The sequence below is a fragment of the Diadema setosum genome, chromosome 21, assembly GCF_964275005.1.
Source record: "Diadema setosum chromosome 21, eeDiaSeto1, whole genome shotgun sequence".
NCBI classification, from domain to species: domain Eukaryota; kingdom Metazoa; phylum Echinodermata; class Echinoidea; order Diadematoida; family Diadematidae; genus Diadema; species Diadema setosum.
This window is the reverse complement of record NC_092705.1, coordinates 9,683,579-9,705,095: the sequence shown is the minus strand read 5'-3', so window position 1 is coordinate 9,705,095 and position 21,517 is coordinate 9,683,579. Positions and strand designations below refer to the sequence as shown.

Here is a 21,517-nt window from a genome sequence, read left to right as displayed (position 1 = left end):
AGTCAAAGAAACAGGCTGAATCTTTTGAACTAGCATCATTAAAGGGTGTGTATAGTTCTGGTTGAGGTGAGGATTTAGCTTTTAACATTTTTGCGATATATTCAGAAACCACTCTATGAGATGTCAAAGAGCATGCAATTCTAAGGGGTATCAAAAGTTTATTTGATGAAAATCAGTTTTGAAATGGCCGAGATATCCAAAAACAAGGTGAAACAAAGAGATCCTAATAAAAGGCGTGGCCTGTCGCCTTTAATTATTATCACTTTTTTGGATATCTCAGCCATTTGAAAACCAATTTTCATCAAATAAACGTTGAATCCTTCTTAAAATTATGCTTTTTCATATTTCATATGTTGTTTCTCATTATCTCACTTAGGAATGTTATAAACCTGAATCCCGAACTCAATCAGTACTGTACAGTCCCTTTAAAGCAGGTAGCCACTTGTGAAGGATTTCTACACAAAAAAGACTGCATAAAAAAAAAACATGCAAGGATAAAAGAATATAAAGGGAGAAAGGGAAAGGACAGAAAAGATAACAAAAAACCTAGAAAAAATTAAACGAAATAGAAAGTTCACTGAAAATAGAAGGAAATAATGAAGAGAAACTTGCATTATATCAAAGGAAAGCAAGGGAGAGATGGATATGTTTGAAAAGAAAAGAGGAATGCAAAGAGAAAAATATAGATTGAAAACAAAACTTCCGGCACTAGGTATAACTGAGAAAAGAATCAAAACTGGATGAAAGCAAAGATGAATATGAATGAAAGAAAAATTACACAGATTGAAAAGGAAATAAAGAAAAGGATTCATTAGGAGGATACATAAGCCAGAAAAAGATACTTGAGAGGATGGAAAGGATATACCCTTATAATTGGAGGGGGAAAACAACCCATAAAGGAAACAAAGAACAACTAGAGATTGTAATTTGTCATCACTGACAAATTAAGGTGATCCGATCTTTTTTTTTAATCAATGATTCAAGTCCTGATCGCAATAGGCATGACCATGCAGGTTTCATCTGTGGTCAGAGACATTGGCCGTGTGATGTTTGGATTCTCATTTAGAAAAGGGAGTCATATCTGCTATCTTTGGTACCAAATCTGTATACACTATAACGAAGACACAACAACAAGTACATATGACCTTTGACCCCACTTTGCACAACCTAGATGGCATCTGAGCAAAAAGTGGTTATTTTGTGAAATGATTCTTGTAACATGATCTTTGCGTGTGCAAAATATGGGAAAGATAAGACATGTATTCACCAAGATACAGGATGAAACATTTGTGACCTTTGACCCTAATTTACATACCCAAGATGTTGTCCGATCAAGTAGTTGTTATTTTATGAAATAATGTACGTGACATGAACTAAACATGTGCAAAATATTGGAGTGATAGGGGCTGTTTTTCTTGAGTTATTGCAAAGAAAGTTGCAGAAACATAGAAATATCTCAATACATCGAAGATAAGCTTTAATTTCAACCAAGTTTTTTAACATGATTCCGACATTGTATGAAGAATGGAAGGCACACATTCGATAGCGCACAGTCTCAGCTACAACATATTAAAATCGAGGAGAAATTCACCGAAGGGTAAGTGAGCTAGTGCTCGATAAAGACAATCATGTCAATTTTCACATTTAAAAAAATTCCCTCCCATAGAGATACCACGTCATAACGAAGATAAAGAAAGAAGTACATATGACCTTTGACCCAACTTTGCATAGACAAGATGGCATCTGAGCAAGAAGTAGTTATTTTGTGAAATTATCCTTGTAACATGGTCTTTACGTGTGCAAAATATGGGAAAGATAGGACATGTATTCACCAAGATACAGGATGAAATATTTATGACCTTTGACCCTAATTTACATACCCAAGATGGCGTCTGATCAAGTAGTTGTTATTTTATGAAATAATGTTCGTGACATGAACTAAACATGTGCAAAATATGGTGGTGATAGGGTATGTTTTTCTTGAGTTATTGCATATAAAGTTGCAAAAAGAAAGAAATATTTCAATACATCGAAGATAAACTTTAATTTCAACTAAGTTTTTTGACGTGATCCCGACATCGTATGAAAAAACGAAGGACACGCTTACGATAGCCCAAAGTCTCAGCTACAACATATCAAAATCTTGTAGAAATTCACCGAAGCATAAGTGAGCTAGTGCTCGATAAAGATAGTAATGTCAATTTTCATTTCCAGAAAAACTGCACTGCTATAGAGATTACACGTAAACTGGTCAAAGTTGACAAGGTTACTTTCAATCCATTTTTACGAGGTGATGCCGTCATTAAATCAAAATTGTGTTTTAACATTTATGAAAGAACATTTCATAAGCTACAACATATTGAAATTTGGGTGAAAAATGGCAAAGGATAAGTGAGATACGCTCGAGTAAACTTGGAATTTGATGACGTCATTTTGAAAATTTACTTTTTTGACTTTATTAAGAAATTTGATATCTTTTAATCATTTTGTAAGCATAGCCAACCCATGAAATAACATGTACAACTCATCAGCTTTCAGAATATGTCAAGAAAATGGGGGGTCACCGTCCATCCTGACGAGTAAAATCCGATTTAAAATTGGCGGTTGTTTGGCATAGTTGCACTGTGTATCCCCATTGACGCACGCGCGGAATTTTGAGTTTGACGGGCCCGTATGACGTCATATTGAGTCGGATCGACTTGAAACTTGGTAGAAATATTCCTTGACATTTTGGACATCCCATCCGTGTAAAAAAACTGAAAATTTCTATTGCATACTAGCTGTGCGTGCGAATATGTGCGCGCGCGTACGCGTCCGTCCAATTTTTTCAATTTTTAAAAAAATGCTCCAAATGATCTGAAACGTGTGCAAAAAAATTTTGAGCTCGATTTGAGCATACAAATATTTCAACGCGCGCGTACGCGCGCGTTTTAAGATAAATATGAATTTTTGAGAAAATGAGTAGAACCCGCTTGACTTGAAATATATGTGACGTAATTTACATTAAAAAATTCCATTCCATTTATGAGATATGCATGAAAATGTGTTTTCATATAATGACGTCATAGTGACGTCACGGTCGACTGATCACTATGATTTTACTTGCGCTGTCGTCTTTGCGACATGATACATATATGGTATAAGTTTGACATTGATAGGCAATGCACTTTCTGAGCTAACTCTTGCACAACTTTTGCGGAGAAATAAAGAAATAAAGAAAGAAGAATAAAGAATCAGTACAGATACAGAAGGTGATCCGAGAGGATACTCGGATCACCTAATTAGGCAGAAAGTACAGTTAAATATCTAAATTATAGAAATTTAGAAAGTTAGACAAGAGGAAACCCACAAAGAAATGATTGATAAAAAGGACATTTAGGGATATAGATTCTACCCGAAAATGAAAGAAAAAAAGATAGAAAAGAAAGAGAAAGAGAAAGATTACTTGGCAGCACAACACTCGCACATGCGCTCAACACTTTGAAGCTACAACCGCTATTGCAAGAAAGACTTGGCCAAGGAAAAGAAAAACAAATTTTAGCTCTTCAATGGCACCACAGAAAAAGCCGCTGTGCCGCTAGATCTACCATTACAGTGCATGCGCTGAAATTATTCGTACCGGTAGGTAACCCTACTGTCCAAGCGATCGAGATTTTCCAACGATTTTCCGACACTTGCAAATACTCAAAAGTGTTAAAACTTAACATTTATTCGACTTTGGAGACTCAGATGCAAGTACAATGTATTTTAGGTTTGTAATACTGAATTGAATAACATGGGTGAGTTTGTGCATGTTTGGAGATCATTTGACAAACAAGGTGCGAAAGTAAATAGCATCCACTAGCGCCCAAATTTAATGCCACTCTGGGAAATGACCTTCTCAGTTCAAGTTCAATATCATTCAACAAGTCACCTTGGCCTTAACAAAAACATCACTGAGCTTTCACATACTGACTGATTACTGTTATTCATCTTTTACACCGCATCAAATGTCTAGAATTCTAACAACTGTTAGTGTTAGCTGCAGCAGTCTAACACTACAGTTAGAGACGATTATCATGTCTTGTCTCCTACACACACTCGACTCGGTTCCATTCCATTTCAGACTCAAGTGACAGTAATACATAGGCCTACGTGATACTGAAAACAAGCTGAGCTGTTGTCAGTACGTACCTGCTGTGAAATGAGGCCTATATGCCGGAAGCGCCTACTTGTTTCAGCTGAAGACATTGCCATGTACTCAGACGATCTAGATATTCTGGGTGAAGACACAACACAAGATCAGTTTATTCACTCATTTTCGATGGGTGTCTTCCTGCATATGCTGAGCGATGATATGATTTACGTCTTAAACCGGGTACTTGTACCCGTGTCGTGCGTGCACACCATCCGATATCCCTCGCTCGACATCATTATAACATGTAGGCCTACACATTTGTATACAAAATCAACGGGAGGTGGAGTTGTGTTGCGTATAATATTAAGATTTATGTATTATTTTGTGACATCAATCAAATACATTATGTCTCGATAAGAACCAAAGAAATATATTTATGCTGAAAAAATATTTTAAACTGCCATTGCAGTTCAAGAAAAAAATATCATAAGCAATATCTTTACAACAACCTGTCTGCAGAGAGACGTAAAGAGTCACCTGATTGATTGATTGATGTGCTCGCGGTTGGAGGGTGCTGCTGCTGCCACAATAAACTTTGCTGAAATCTGACTGACAACTCCTGTGGATCGAGCCGAATAAGTTCTTTAGGAAGAATTTCAGTACATTGACCTATTCACCAAGTTATCTTGAAGATCTTTTGTACCGATAAGAAAGAAAAACATGGTAAGTTAAGTACTGTCTCTTTATCAGGATCAGCAAATTCATAGTCCCATACGTTATCATTCATGTCTGTGATACCTACCTACCTATTATCTATGCAAGCTGTTTATAGTCGATTATACCTAGACATCTAGAGTCTATATCGTGTAGTATATGGAAGATTCTTAACGCAGGCTGAGGGAGCCTCTATATTCAGATCCAGGCTTGGTCCTTGAGATGAGCTGGGTCATGGCCATATGGATTGGCGTCAATTAATTTTATGTGTTCATTGTCAACCTTGATTGTCCCAGAATTTATCCAAACCAACTTGAATGTCACTGCATGAGAGGGGAATAGGGGGCCCAGGGCGAGATTCGAGAATCACGAATCGCAGAGCAGAGCGTAAATGATTGAAAATGGCAAATGAATGGTAACCGCATAATTTTCTATGTGAAATATTCTTGTTTACATGTGGCTAGCTAATGCCAAAGTAGTTTATGTGTTGAAACAATGAATGGACTAGAAGTTCCTAGTGGTAATCCTACTAATTCCTAGGTCTAGAACTCTGCTCTTGCCTCTGCTCTGGTCTCTCTCTCTCTATCTGTTTATAAAAATAAAAAATATACAGATGTTAGCAATTAGAAATACTCAAATAAAATTTAGATCTATTTGTTAGAATCTATTAAATAACCAGATAGGTTCCAAATAACTCTACCGTGGATAGCAGTTTTCCCTTTGCTACCCTTTTTGGCACTAAATTTACTTCTTTGTTTTTTTAATCATGACCATGTCCATGTTTATCTCAAATTCCACAGAACTGAATTGCACAGGATAAAAATAGCTTAAAATATTTCCAATTATTCATGTAAATTCAAACAAAATCGGTCTTTGGGAAATGTCAATATTGACATCGACTTTCAAGTCATCACTTGAAACAACTCACTTTTCGTGAGAAATCACAACGTGCGTATGCTGCCTCATCAATCTAGAAGTTAGAACTGAAGTTAGCCGTCTGATGTTTAATGCAAAGAGGGACTCAGTGCAAGAGCTAAAAATCCATATTATGCAACAATTGTGGCAGTTTGTAAGAAGTTGGTTATTGAGAAGGCCTTAAATGTGTATGTTTGTCTGTTTGTCAACTCTCTGTGTACATGTATGTGAAATGTACAAATTATAGTATGTGTCAACATAATATTTGATTTTTACATCATGTTTATGGTTGCACCTCAACTCATGATCTGACTCATCAATAAAATATTAACCCAAAATGAAAACCAAAATAACAAGTGCATTTTTTTTCTTAATTAGCAAGTGGTCCATTCAGTAAAAGATTCTGAAAAGTTGCTTGCTTGGTTTGTACCTTCTGCAGAGTGGTCCAGGACCTCACAACTTGGACAAGATTCCTCACCAGCAGGGATATCTCATCTTGAATGAGAGTGGAGCAGTAATGGCAGTAAGTTACTAGTACTCTGCTTTGTCCCAAATACCCACAACTTTGTTAGCATGGTACATGTTTAACTGGTGCAGTCAGTTGCAACGGACCTGTTTTTGTCTGTTTGTTTGTTTCTTTTTCTGCTTGCCTACTTCTTCATTTTGTACTTTACACACATACATCTATTCTGTCTGTCCCCCAGCGTGCTTTCTTTCTTCTTCTACATCATTTTCTTTTCCTGTGTTTTCTCTTCTGTTCACAATTACAGTCAACCTTGACTGCCTGTAAGTCAAATCTCTTTGACTGAAGAAATAGCTTCGACTTACAGAAAATTCAACTTATGAGGGATTAAAATCAAAAGAATATTAAGAGAAGAGGACTTGAAAAGGCCTTTGACTTAGGCAATTATTTGACTTATGCAAGGTCGATTTTCTAGCAAGGTTGACTGTATTGTTGTGTCTTTTTTCCCCCCACATCTTGGCTCAAAGCTCACTTTTATATTAAACATCAAAATATAAGAATTAGAAACATTCTGTAGGCACTTTGCAACTGGATGTGAACTGGTATCATCCTATGTTTGTTTGTTTGTTTGTTTTTTTAAATATATAATTTACAGTGCATGTGTTGATTTGTTGTTGTTATTGTTGTTGTTTTGTAGTCCTCTGGAGACCTGGAAAATGATGAGACCACAGCTGCAATCATCATGAAGATGATCAGGTTATCATCCAAGGTTCAAATCAACCCAGAGAACCCACAAGCTTTCAAGAGACTTTCTGGTAAGAACCCCCTCCTGCACTGGTCCAAACCCTGAATTTACTGATCCTGTACTTTTTGCACTAGCTCCAACATTGTTATTTTTGTTATTTTACCTGTCATGTTGGACCAGTAAATTTAGCAATCCCTGAAAAGTTGCTGGTTCAACAGTTATTTTCACTGGTCTGGGACCCTCAGACCAGTGCCAGTGTTCAGCATTCTACAAGGACTACATTTAAAGGTTTCGTGATGGCTAGAGAAAAAGTGAAAAGCTATGGTCGTCTCTTATTAAGTTTCAGCAATTGTGTAGTGTACATTATCAAGATGAAGATCTGATAGCTTTACATGGTTCGGACGCATAGTTGATATAACTAAAACCATTATTGTGACAGCATGTACATCACCAAGGGTACTGATGCAAGTACTGCATAAAGTTGGGCCTTATGATGACATGCTTGCGATTGTCTATTGAATCGTTTATTTTAATACATCACTACTAATTCTGTGTCTTTATCACTTCTTTTTCAGTCATCTTTGACGACTTCCTATTTGTCGCAACGATTTCTGGAGACAAAGTCTACATCAGCAAGAGGAAAAACGTGACACAAGAACCAGTCATGGCATGATGACACATGAAGCATGCAGCAGATTCACACCTGGAGAAGTTTAGACATGACATGCATGCAATGAAATCATGTGCATAACAATAGCAATGGCCGGTCTTGAAAATTGCTCACCCGACGACGTAAATTTGTACATGTCGTTCTCTTCAGACGTGGCTCTTCGTACAAAAGTTTTGATCAGACTTTTGTCCAAGAAGTATGTGTGCTATGAACATTTGCATGTTTATTGAAAGTCACACTACAAATGTGCCAGCATCACAGATTATTAGTATTTTTTTTTGTATGTTGTACATGTAGTTCATATGAATATATACATTTCTGCTGTTTATTTGCGGATTACATACATGAAAAACAGAAACATTTTGTGGCTGCGATTCGAGTTTGACTGTGCATAGAGATGATGACATTTAATATGAAAAGCAAAAAAAAAAAGAGAGAAGTTATGACAGAATGATAGAGGAAAAATATATGAAGAATTTGTACTATGTAAACATCTGCTATCATTAGAAAGTTGAGAACTACGAGTGTAGGAATATAACTTTAGTGAGAAGGTATTATGCAGACACTGGGTAGAAATCTATACTCCTTTTCAGTTAGGCTGGTAGTCTGGTAATATTTACAGCCATTCTTTACGTAGTTGTGTGCTTTTAAAAAGACCTGTTCCCAATGAATACACTTTGAATCTAGGTTGCCTGCATCAGTTGATACCATGTCAAGACAAGCCTCAGGCAAGTATTAACCCATTCCGTACAGGAACCTGGTGGCCTGCGTATTAAGTCTATGGGCATTTCAGTATTCAGTATGGAATGGGTTAAATGGGTTTAAGCAGAGACTCCAACCCCAAGCACCTTCTGATCTGGAGATTCTCCCGCCCGAAACCCCTAGCAAACGGGAGACTCTAAGTTGATGCGTGCGAAGCGCGAAGTTCCTAGGGTTCTAGATGCTCTCTGGTGCTATTTAAGGCTTATTTTTTTCAACATACAATAGCAATAAGTAAGAAATCCTTTCCAATGGGAGACACAGAGCCAGGGCGGGAGAAATTAAATCTCAAGCGGGAGAACCGGAGATTTTGCAAAAATGGGTTTTCGGCGGGAGATCTCCCATCGAAAACGGGAGAGTTGGAGTCTCTGTTAAAGCGATGTCCAGTCCTCCTTGGCCAGCTTCGCAGTCTCCACTCAATAGATTGGTGTTATACTATTTGCAAATCTATGCATACCTTGGTCATGTACATGTTATACACAGGGGCAGATCCAGGAATTCGGTCAGGGGGGGGGGGGGGGAGCCCATGTGCCCCTTCATTTTTTTCCTTTTATTTCTTTTGTTTTAACAAAAAATAAAGGGGGCGGGCACCCGGTGCGCCCCCACCTGGATCAGCCACTGATACATAAACTAAACTGGGAAACCTGCCCGAGGCGTGCCAGACATGTACATGTAGCAACCTATAATGCGTGCAAACTGGAAATGTACTGAATAGAAACAGTTGAATTGAAGAGCTCATTACAAGACAGATGGAATTCTTGTAGCAGTTTTATCATCTGACGATGATAGCGTCGTGTTATAGTTTGGCCTAGGTGTTTAAACACATGCTTGGTTTATGCGCAGGACTTGACATCGCACACAAAACACACATGCACACACACAAAAAAAAGAAAGAAAAGTGAAGTTGAGCTTTAATAGATTTTATGATAAATGGAAATAATTTCACTGTAAATGCTACTTTTGGTGTTTTTTTATTTTGTTGTTGCCTGCCATTGCCTATTAATTTTGTAACATTATGGCATACTCACATGCCCTGTTAGCATCTCTTAACAGTAGTGCATACTTAAATACATAGTACTTCCATTTGAGCAAGAATAAGAAATGGAGGCCCTGGGTATACATCTCCGTAACTTTGTTATGAGAAAAATAACAAAGAATAAAGTGTTATGTGTAACACCACTAGTGATGAAGATATGCATGTATTGCAGTGGCTGATGTACAGTTGTACTAGATGCTATGTACCACCTGTTACGTGTAAGGTTGCCAAGGTACGTACATGTAGGTGTCTACTAGACACAGTGAGATCAACTCGAGTAATTTGTCATGTTGTAGTAGTAGGTACTCACATTCCATTGTTGACTGTGATGTCGGTAGTCATTGCAGTTGTTGTGTTCTGGTCATACGAAGGCATTTACAGTGGCGGATCCAGGGAGGGGGGGGGGGGGAGTGCACCGGGCGCACGCCCCCCTTTTTTTGTCAAAACAAGAAATAATAAGAAAATAATGGGGGGAGGGATGCGTGCACCCCCCTTTAATTTTGTAAAGCCGCCCCCTCTTTACGGAATTCCTGGATCCGCCCCTGCAGTTATGTTGTCGTCAAGTTATATGGAATTATCTCCGTAAAGTAATAGAAAAGGAAACCACGTAAGAGAAACATTTATTTATCAATTTAAAGCTTTGCTTTAATGATCTTCTGTTCCATTGTAAGATGTAAAGCAATGTATGTATCTGAAAAAGATGACCGAGTGGTATCATTTGATGATCAAGTTCATGTGCTGTACAAATTGTGTATCTCTAATATAAAGAGTACCAGTTGAGTGATGACAAATTTTTCACATATTTCATGTTACGTTTCCTTCAGAGGCTATGTTCTAGAGAAGCAAGAATATGAGAATTTTCCTCAGACGTGACAAAAATTGTATTGCAAAGGTGACATCTTTCCCCCCCCCCCCCCCCAATAGGAATGTATCACTACTTGTCATTAATAGGAAGATTCACGAGTGTTTTAGCCTCAAGAGAGCTTTGTTTCTTTCTTCCTAAAACAAAGGCTAGGCTAAAAAATCTCACTTTTAGGATAATTTTTCACTTTTTGTATGATATTATAACATGCTTGCATATGCTCAAGTCACTTTGCAGGTATTTTATTGATTTCAGTAAACAGCAGTATCACTTCTTGCAGTCCTGCTGATATTTTTGCTTAATGCATATTGCAAATGACCATTTTTCAGCGAGTTGGTAAACTACCGTTTAGTTCTCATTCACAAGTTGTGGGTGCAGAAATCAAGATACATTTTCTCGCAGCAGGCTCATGCAATAGGGTCAACATTCTGAATGTAGAATGGAGGCAGTGTAATATCCTAGATAGCTGTAAAGTGTGAGCACACCATTAGGTGTCATTAAATAAATTTGGTGGTTTTTTTTTTTTTTTTTTTGCAGACTACATATAACTCGAGTAACAACTTTGAAATAACATATTTTGTATAAAGTCTGTGCAAAATAAAGCTCATGACTAAAAAGTAAGTTTGACAAGGAAATTTATAGAATGTGAAAAAGAATATGTCTATAAAGCACTGTGTGTTTTGATTTTTTTGAAATAAATATTTTGTATATGTACATACATTAATGAACTAAGTAAGTGTCTCTATTTGGTCGTGTTTTCTCCAGGGATATGTATGAGGAGTATCGCCAGAGAATTTATCCAACACAGTTTGTATTATGATTGTATGGAAGAACAGAGGTACATATATGAAAGTGAGAGATTGGTGCAGACTACAAAATTGAACTAGAAAAGCACTCTGAGAGCGCAGACCTCCACCAAGCAGTTACTTTCCACCGATGATCTTGCTCTTCCCAAAGAGATTTTTCTCCTCTGTACCACTGGGGAAAAGCTCTTTGGACTCTTCCATAGAGATCAGTGATTTCCACCCATTATACGTACTGCATTGTGTGCTGAAAGCCGCCCAATTTCCCAATATAGAAGCCTTTGTTACGTCATAAACCCTCAGCTGCACAGCACGCCTCGCCCTAGCAGAAAGTGGAGCACGCACTTTAGTGCGCGCATGCAAACCTCAAATACGCGCAGCCTGAAGTCCCAAGTTCATTGACCCTACCTGCCAAAATATCAAAAATCCTTCATAAATTCCCCCCAAAATTCATGGATCACTACCAAAAGTTAATCGTTTGTTACTTGTGTCATTCCCAGCCTTTCCTGCAAGTTTCATCCCAATCCGTTAACTACTTTTTGAGTTATTTTGCACACGGACAAACGAATGAACTAACTAACAAACAAACCAACAGTAACGAAAACATAACCTCCCCCCTTGGCGGAGGTAACAATGCCTAAAAATACAGGGGAACCTTGTTATAACAAGCTGCTTGGGACCACTGTACTTTTCTTGTTATATCAGGTACAGTATTCATCGCATAATCGGGCATCTGATAATCGGGAACCTCGCTTAAATGACATACGCTTCCCAGAAACATTTCCGATGCATGTTATTTTCACTGGATAATCGGGCAGGGACCTCTGATAAACGGACAATTTTTCTTCAAGCGATCTTTGATTTTGTTGATATTTTACACAAAAACTCTACCAAAATACAACAATATTTCAAAGATTCCCTATCAGTTGTCGTTTACATCGAACTTACAAAGCAAGCTTCGGACTGGTGTGTGTTGACCTCCGTCCATCCAGTACACGTACATGCATAGCCACGAAAGAGCCGTGTATAAGTATCCATGCCATTGCGAAACACATGCTTTCACGAACATTCTTCTCCCCTATATACATATAAGCAAAGCCATGTGCAGGGAGAGCTAGAGGGTCGCGCCGAGGGGTAGCGTGGTTGTGTATTTATGTACATGTACAGTACGTCAGTATGCATACATGTGTGTGTGTGTGTGTGTGTGCGCACTACATGAACATGTCGTATGCCGTTAGTGTATGGTGAGTGCTCATCGCGAAATCGGGCACCTCGCTTAAAGGGGCCGTGTTTGCTACTCCCAACCTGTCCCCATTATGCGATGAATACTGTATCTTGTTATATTAGGGATAAAAACAAAAGAATATAAAAGGAACATGACCTGCAAAATTAATTCATTGTATCAGGGATCTTGCTACATGTTGTATATCCAGCTTTGTTATAACAAGGTTCCACTTTATTTCTTGACTGGACATGTCATGAAAAATGCACTGGAAGACAGTTTGAAGTTCAAATATTTATTAAGACTAAAGCCCATGGCTATTTTACGGTGGCTTCCTACGAAGGTAAATTGTAGATTGCAAGAATTTGTCATATTCGTCAAAGTTTCATAACAAAACACTGGCGAGATGTAAATCACCAATGTTTTCACTATTGCACTAAGAGCTACTTAAATTGATAATTCAATTTGTCAATATCTGCTGCCTATAAGAGAATATATTGACCGTGGTCATTTAATACATTGTTAGCTGTAACAAACATCAACAATAAATACTCCTTTAACTCACTCCAACAATTATTTTTGACATAATCGCTGTTTTGCTCATTTTCAAAGGCTCTCTCGACTCTGCAAGGAGTTATGACCGATTCAATGTTTTCATGGAATTGATAATATATAAGTATACAAGGCATTTTCAATCACTTTTATCAAGCTAACCCTTGATTTTTTTTTTTTTTTTTTTTTAAATTTAAAGGTCCAGTTTACCTTTGGGAGCAGTGATTTCAAAAATGTTCAAGATATCACATTTGATGCATATGTGTAGGTCTGTTGTATCATAAAACATCCTACCATATGAAATATTTGCAATAAAACCTAAAATATACGGAGATATCAGGGTTTTTCTCAGTAAACCGTAACTGTATACGGTTTAGTCTGGAAACATTTTTATTATAACTATTGTTCACATTTTGTGCATTTAACAACACTTAACATCGATTATACGGATTCAAATTTTGACAGTGGTTGTTTCTATCCCTAACTCACATTTTAGAACTATTTTAAAGCACTAATGCTTTCATCTGCAAATGGTGAATTATGCCTTTAACATAAGCAGATTCACATTCCAATGCATACATACATATGGTAGTTATTTTCTACACATTTCTGCCTTGGATTTCCTCGTACCAATACTTTATATTACTTGACATCACTCCATTAGATTAAATATTTATTACTTGATAAATATAGCCTTTTAAGTGCTGCATCGCAATAATATTTCATACTTACACTGAACACTTCTAGGGCACCCATGCATGAAAATATTGGCAAGTCCCGATACCAGAAAATGTTTGTTCACAGAAGGAAACAATACTGGATAAGCTGTTATTTTCGCGTACAGATATTTTCGCGAATGAGGAGGTGACAGACATTTTTGCAAGATGTTTTCGCGAATTGACATTGAGGCTATAGTAAATGCGCCATATTACCCTAGCGCACGGCAACATTTTTGTGAGTTGTTAAATTCGCGGTCCAACTGTGATTCGCAAAATTAACGAAAATAACAGCCTATACAGTACATCATCCTAATTAGCCCATACCACCATCTGAGTATGCATACAGTGTATATAATTAATACATATATACCTTGTTTATCATACAGTTAATTATCAATTACATATATTCATGTCTTCATCGTATGGGAGCATAAATCACTCTACATAATGCACAATCTACTATGCTGCAGCTTTGGGCTATGTTAAAAAGAGGCTCTGCAGCAGTCATCACTATAAATCTTTGCACCTACATGCCCCATGACAGCAATTACACATCAATTAGTATTACCATGGGCTTTTCCCATTCAATGCAAATTGTACACTACAAGTAGCATTACGCAGTACCAACCTGGCTATAAACACGCAGCTAGCATGCTATACATGTGAAACACTTCAGCACATGTAAGTATGGAAGTGAAACACATCAAGGTATATATCGAACAATGAAAGGCACTTCTTGAGTTGAACAGAGAGGTCAAGATGAATGAAACTGTTTAACCCATTGAGGACGGGCTAATTTTGCTACAACACGCATTTCCCATAGACCCCTGCCCGAGTGTACTCGGGACTCGTCCTCAACGGGTTAATGGGGGCGAGGGGGGGGGGGGAGGAGTGATCCCCTGCTTAGTGATTTTAATACCAGAAGTTACCCTGTCAGTGAATTGTGTGGGCACTTGACATCATATATTATCCAACAGTCAGGTGATACGAGTTTGTGAGGATAGAACATGGAGAACAAGAGAATGGTATGAAAAGCTACATGCTAGGGAAAGAGTGTAGTGCCACTATGCTGTATGGTATTTGTGACATATAAAGGTTTAGCATAGTCCTTCCCCTACCCAACCACATGATTGCATAGAAAGGATCGATGAAATCATGGAAGTTCCTGAAAACATAGTAAAGGGTGCTAGGGTAAACTAAAGGGGTAAAATAATTTGCATCAATGATATGGCATCAGTTGACAACAGATTTAAGACTATAACTGATGGCATAGGCTCAGAAAGTGATGCCTTCATAGTATGCCTTTTCTCGAGTCGCATGAATGTTGATATTAAAGGGGAAGGCTAGTAACTGATCAGTGGGAATCAGTGGAAATGCTGGGAGATGATTGTTCCAATCCTTATGGGATTCATTCAAGAGTTCATTGCATATCTATTGTTGTGTGAAAATGATTTGCTTCAGAACGGTCTCATATTCAAGTAATGTGCAGATTAATGCTCCGTCACTGACCAGGGACGCTAACCTGGAAGCATTAAACTGCACATTACTTGAATATGAGACCATTCTGAAGCAAATCATTTTCACACAACAATAGATACACAATGAACTCTTGAATGAATCCCATAAGGATTGGAACAATCATCTCCCAGCATTTTCACTGATTCCCACTGATCAGTTACTAGCCTTCCCCTTAAAGGAAAAATATAAGGGGAGTGTGTGTGTGTGTGTGTGTGTAAAGTGGAGAATATAGAGATTACCTCAGGTGATCTTCAAAGAGTAAGCATTTGCTTAGTTACAGAATGACTTTACTTGCCACAAGGGACAACGAAATTGTTAATCCTGCCAAGAAACGCTTCAGAAGTTAAGTAGCATGCCATAAACAGAGAAAACATATCACCCTTTCCTTCCCTAAAGCTATGATGGATTTGCAAAAAGTGAGCTTATCATTTGGCTTTAAAGGGATGGTACAGTTTCTGTTGAGATGGGGCTACAGGTTTCCAACAATTTTTGATGACGATTCTTTGAGATAATAAGAAACCTCTTGTGAAATATCAAAGAGGATATCGCCTGTTGAGAATGAGAAGGGCGTTAAGTCATCTTGAACACTATGGGTTTTGTGACAACTTAACGCCCTTATCATTCTCAACCGACGATATAATTCTTACTGGAATTCAAAGTTCATTTGATGAAAATTGGTTTTAAATTGGCTGAGATATCAAAAAACAGAGCTATCCTAATAAAAGGTGGGACCCACCTTTTATTAGAATTGCTTTGTTTTACTTTGTTTTTTGATATATCAGCCATTTCAAAACCGATTTTCATCAAATAAACTTTAAATTCCCAACAGAATTATATGCACTTTAACATTTCATGAAGTGTTTTCTAAGTATCTTGCAAAAAGTTAAAGGCTGAATCCTAACCTCATCCAATACTATACCATCCCTTTAAACATCCATTCACAAAAAGCTGATAATGAGAATGAAAATATCATTCTCAGCTGTACATCATGTTTTCTTGAATTTACAGCAAATCAATATCATAAATATCCAGTAGACAGAACGAAAGAACGCCACACTTTGGAGTATAAATAAACCATAAAAAAACTTCTCGATAACACGATAGAAATTGCTGTCTCACATACATGCATATCCCATTCATGTCTTGATAATTATATACACACCAGAAGAGAAAATAATTCTTCAAGCCTAGACACATCTACCAATGAGGGTCAACAGCTTCTTGCTGATATCTCACATGGAATGACGAAAGTGGGTCACGACTTTAAAGGGGGAAACCCAGTCCAAAGATACGTTAGTCTGATAAAAAAGAGTAAAATCTTACGAGTTCAATGGTAAAAATTTGACTGAAATTGGACGAAATATAAGGAAATTATGACATTTTGAAATTTTGTTAATTTCTGCAAAACAGTTCTTGTACAGTGGATATGAATACAATTTTCCATTGATCGTGTAGAAAAAATTTTGAAAATTCAATTTTTCTGTCATTGAAGTCTGAAACATGATGTTATTCCTGGTTGAATAACTTCAGAATAGTGATCAGTTAGATATACGAGGATTTGAGCCTCGGACATAATTGCGTTTGAATGAAGAACGGAAAATTTCAAAATTTTATGTACAAACTACAGTGTATGTAGTTGTGAAGGGATGACATGCTCACTTTGCCATTTGCATGTTCATATTGACTGTTCAAGAACTGTTTCCCTAAAAAATAGCAAAACTTCAAAATGTCATAACTTCTTTACTTTTTATCCGATTTCGATCAAAATTATACCATCGAGCTCGTAATATTTTACTCTTTCTTATTAGACTAACATATATTCGGACTGGACTTCCCCTTTAAATGACAGCAATGATTGTAACATCACAGATCACCTAGAACCACATGCATGTGAAAATGGTGAAACATCTTTTCCTATAAAATTGCATGAATAAACATTCAACACTGGACCTCAGCCTTTATTTCAGCAAATACAAGATGCAGTCTTGGAAGGCAAAGAATTCAAAGTGCATGAGTCACTCTCGAAAGAATTCTTGATATTTTTGTTCTCTCGACTGCAGAAATTATTGCAATTCAAAACTGACGTAAGTACAGCAAACTGACGAAGACCACAGAGACCTTCTCGCTTGTCATGCTACGACTTAATCAAAGATGCTTACAATTCTTTCTCTATGACATACACTTGGAAGAAAATATTGACAGATCAAAATCTTCACACTGATTGAAGCACTACCCAATATATGCCCTTTGAATGTGAAAAGGAAATGACGAGTATGATATCATTTCATTTCAGTGTCAAATGCCAAGCCAATGTGATTGAAAATCAATGTCAATATGCAATGCAGCAAAGAAATATCTTTGAATTACATTCTGAAACTCCTATGTAATGTTTATTATTTGTATGCATATATGCACTGACATTGAAACCCTAACATGTTCAGCCTTTGTTGGATGTGAAGGACAACTGAATCAGTAATTAACGATACTTGCTTCGGTATAGCTTCTTTCACTGGAGATATTTTACAAATGCTGATCAGACCTGCTGTTACAGACTTTTCATGAATCTTAACTGTAGCTAAGTTCTTTACTTGTATGATGCCGATGCATACACAGTCGACTTGATTTTGCATTTATGATATTAAAGAGCAATTAATTTGTTTGTTTTTTTTTTAATATAGCTATAATGTGTGTAGTTCTACATATGAGGCATATATCATATATTACAATGTATCTACATTTACGAGAGAAAAAATACATTTGGTTGTATTTGCTGCAAAAATATCAATCATATGTTTCAGTAAACAGTATAGGTACAGTGTATATCTGCCATCCAGTGTGAAAAATGATTCAGCACATATCAATATATCTTCAGATTCAATTGCCATCTTCTTTTCTTCTTCTTTTGGTAAAGTACAGGCCACCATGGAGTGTATCAGCCACTGTTTATATCCTGATGAACACTTTCAGCTTAACGTCAGTGAACATGCTTATCAGTTTTTACAATCAGACATAATATTATTCACCTTGGATGTGGCGACTGCAAAATATACCTTATGACATTTGAAACAAAATTAATATATATATATATATATATATATCGTATAAGTTTTTCTTTGGAATGCCCAGTGACACACTTGTCACTTACAATGTGATTCTATTTCTCTTTAAGGTTCTTTTTTTTTCTTTTTCTTTTTTACGTTTTTTTTTTTTTTGTATCTGCAGAGTCACCACACAATGTTTGAACATTTCAGGTCTATGTCTCTTTTACTTGGATAAAAATTGTAATATATGTAGTTGCATACAACTACCATCATCCATCCGGTCAAGATACAATATTTGCAATTCTTTAATCCAAGAACTGGACACACTTTTAATCAGTGCAATGCCAACATCATACAATTACATCCAGTCTTTGGATTTAGAATTGTAAACATTTAGCAATATACAGTTTGGGAAGAGAAATACTGAAAACTACAGAACTGATGATGTGAACAATCTTAACCTGTTTACAGTCTACATCAGCAAATCCCAACACATCTACATGTACACTCGGGTGCAACACTCTGTAAGAGAGAGTCTTGTCATGTGTATATACAAGGTTCCTTGTAGCCAAATATAGTTTGATATTTCAGTCAGAAGGAAGGAAGAACAAATATGCAAATTGCCACAGCCTACGTATCTACAACAACATCTTTTAAACGTTAGAGCCCTTTCTTCCAGGCGAAATTGTATAAACATGTCAAGCATATTAGTCGGTAGGCCATGTAATTGTATCATGTTTTTGCGTGGTCTGATCAGTGGTGTTAGAAATAAAATTCATGATAATCTTCCAAATATTATAAAACATGCAGAAACACTTTGTTCTCCTCACGATTATACTCCCAAACTGATGAAAATAAAATAATTCTGACGTTTATTTCAATGGTTATTATTCGTGAACAACTGCTATTATAATACACGCTGGCTTCTGGTTTACGTGATTCTGGCCAATCAGAAGGCAGCATTTTTGGGCTCATACGTTCGCGATCGCAATCGAATTCTATGTTGACAACCAAGATGGCGACCGATGCTACGGCTGCTTGTTCGTCAACAAGTTCAGAATTGAAGTGTTTTATTCACTCCGAAAGTGCTTCTGACGATGATTTAAAGGCATTTAATGCAACAACGTGGGCCAAAGTTTTGACTAGTGCTGCAATTTGGAAATATTCCGACGGCAAAAAGGCCAAAATTGCAACAGACTTTCTGGCAATGATCAACACAACCAGCGACAGCGTTGAAATTCCACAACAAGCAGGTTTTCATCGAAAATGCTACCAGCAATTTACAGATAAGACAAAGGTTGACCAAGCTAAGAGAAAGCAGGAGAAAGCTGAACTGGAAGATGAAGGTGAGTTTACTTGAGAGTATTTTCACGGGAAATTGCATGTGATCATTTACTTGTGATAGGCCTAGGCCTTGATCTAGTCATGTTACGCCAAGCCTTAAGGGCAAGGCCCAAGTCAAGATCATGAATGAACGGTGCCAAATATTGATTAAAAATTCATGTCAGCAACCAATCAATAACCATGGGGTTTTTTTTTTTTCTAAACTGAAATAAGAAATGATTTCCTACATGCAATTAAAAATATAGTCGCGTGTAATCACGGCTTAGCAACGTTACTTGTTTGTTAGTGTCTAGATCTAGATGTGACTTGAGTTGAGTTGAAAAAAAAAAATGATGCCCTCACCATTGCCAAAAGGCATTGGTAAAATGGCGCTCATTTAAAAATAGAAAAATTAAATAGACTACAATCTACATCATAATAATATGATGCAATATATACCGATACATGTCTTTGACATGCCATCGTGTATGTATTGTTAGTAAAGCTGGCCAGCGCCTAAGTTGAGAAGGTGGATGACAGTTCTTATAAAACAAACGGTTTGAAGGGTCAACTACAAAGTACATACCCATGTCTAAGATTTGCAAGACCAAAGAATCCTAATGAGAGCGACATTGTATATGCTAAGCAGCTTTCGGCAGAGACCCTTTTTGCTAACAGCAGGGCTTCCATTGATAGACTGTCCGGTACTGACACCAGCACAAACTCGGAGGAAGATAAAGGCTTTGTTTTACAACGAAGAAGAGCAACAGGATCCACTCTGACAGAGATGTACAACATCGCCATATATTTGAAGAAAGAAATTGAAGATATACCAACACAAACTATGCAATGGCCACCAGACTCAACACATCTGACACTGGGCACAGCAGAGAAGATCGTTCCAACTAAGCTCTACAACTTCCTCTCATGGATGGTTGGTTTCAATGAAGATCCTGAAGGCGATAAGTTTGTAACACTGCCAGAAGAGCAACATAGACGAATATTGTCCCTGTCGCAGGATATTATATATCTTACTTCAAAAGGAAGGAAGGCAATGCCAAAGCAAACGTCACTCGCCATGGCTGTTCGCCACATCACTGGGTCAGCACAACTGATTGGGCTTCTAAATGGCTTCGGACATGCCACGTCCCACACCAAGGTCCTCGAGCATAATACTGCGCTGGCCAAGAAGGAGATTCAAAATGGCGAAAACAAAGTACATATGTACCATCTTGTCTGCAAGAGGGTGTTTACACCACACTGGTATGGGACAATAATGACTTTGGTGAGGAGACTCTGTTGGGGAGAGGCACAACCCACAACACTAACGGGATTGCCATACAGCATAAGCCAGCTCCAATAGATCAACCACCGGAGACATCTGTTTCAGTCAAGAAGACAAAAGAACGAACACTCAAAGCATCAGAAGAGGTACTTGTGCCATTTTTTGGTACCAAGAAGGCCAACCCGCAACCACTAGGACCTGAACTGAAGCTCCAAAAGGAAGAGCCTGAGTACTCCGAACCGATCCAGGCTGCAAGACGTATAGACAACAGGTACTTTATCACCAAGTATCCTGTACCAGACAGTAGCCGCCTTCTGCCAGGATGGACCGGATATAATCAGATGCTTGTTAACAGCATTCCACCAAAGGCAACCGTAGCTTATCTTCCTGTCATCGACGCCTCACCCACACAAATGAATGCTGTCAACACTCTGCTTCATCGAAGTATTGACATCGCTGACTCGTTGAAGTTAGACTCTGTCGTTGTTGTAGTAGACCAGGCAATATATGCTAAGGTACAGTCCGTACGGTGGCAAACTCCAATCTTCCAGAAATGAATAGTACTGCAGCTTGGAGCATTCCATACTGCCATGACAATGCTGGCCTGTATTGGGACAAGATTTAGAGATGCCGGACCGGAGGATATCCTCATCGAATCTGAAGTGCTTGCTGGTGGGTCAGTCAATGGAGTCATGACAGGACGACAGTTCCACAGAAGCATCAGGTGCCACAAACTTATGGCTGAGGCACTACATCGAATGTGATGGAAGACA

The 21,517-nt window shown here is 37.6% G+C and overlaps 3 protein-coding genes across 3 annotated transcripts in view; 2 read left to right on the top strand and 1 right to left on the bottom strand.

Moving 5' to 3' along the window:
• The window catches only part of LOC140244603 (UV radiation resistance-associated gene protein-like), a 28,936-nt gene extending 24,626 nt beyond the window's left edge, over positions 1-4,310 (bottom strand). Inside the window, exon 1 of the mRNA XM_072324225.1 lies at positions 4,174-4,310. Coding sequence (XP_072180326.1) covers positions 4,174-4,236 — 63 coding nt within the window. The 5' untranslated portion in view covers positions 4,237-4,310. The remainder of the gene's footprint in view (positions 1-4,173) is intronic.
• A 371-nt stretch (positions 4,311-4,681) lies between these two features.
• LOC140244164 (ragulator complex protein LAMTOR4-like) lies at positions 4,682-10,995 on the top strand. The gene is made up of 4 exons (XM_072323794.1): positions 4,682-4,840; positions 6,186-6,269; positions 6,907-7,024; positions 7,530-10,995. Exons 1-4 carry the CDS (start codon positions 4,838-4,840, stop codon positions 7,625-7,627), a joined length of 303 nt encoding a protein of 100 aa, XP_072179895.1. The 5' UTR covers positions 4,682-4,837; the 3' UTR covers positions 7,628-10,995.
• Positions 10,996-19,151: 8,156 nt separating this feature from the next.
• Positions 19,152-21,517, top strand: LOC140244904 (uncharacterized). Its single transcript, XM_072324513.1, has 3 exons — positions 19,152-19,482; positions 20,245-20,681; positions 20,714-21,517. Exons 1-3 carry the CDS (start codon positions 19,152-19,154, stop codon positions 21,299-21,301), a joined length of 1,356 nt encoding a protein of 451 aa, XP_072180614.1. The 3' UTR covers positions 21,302-21,517.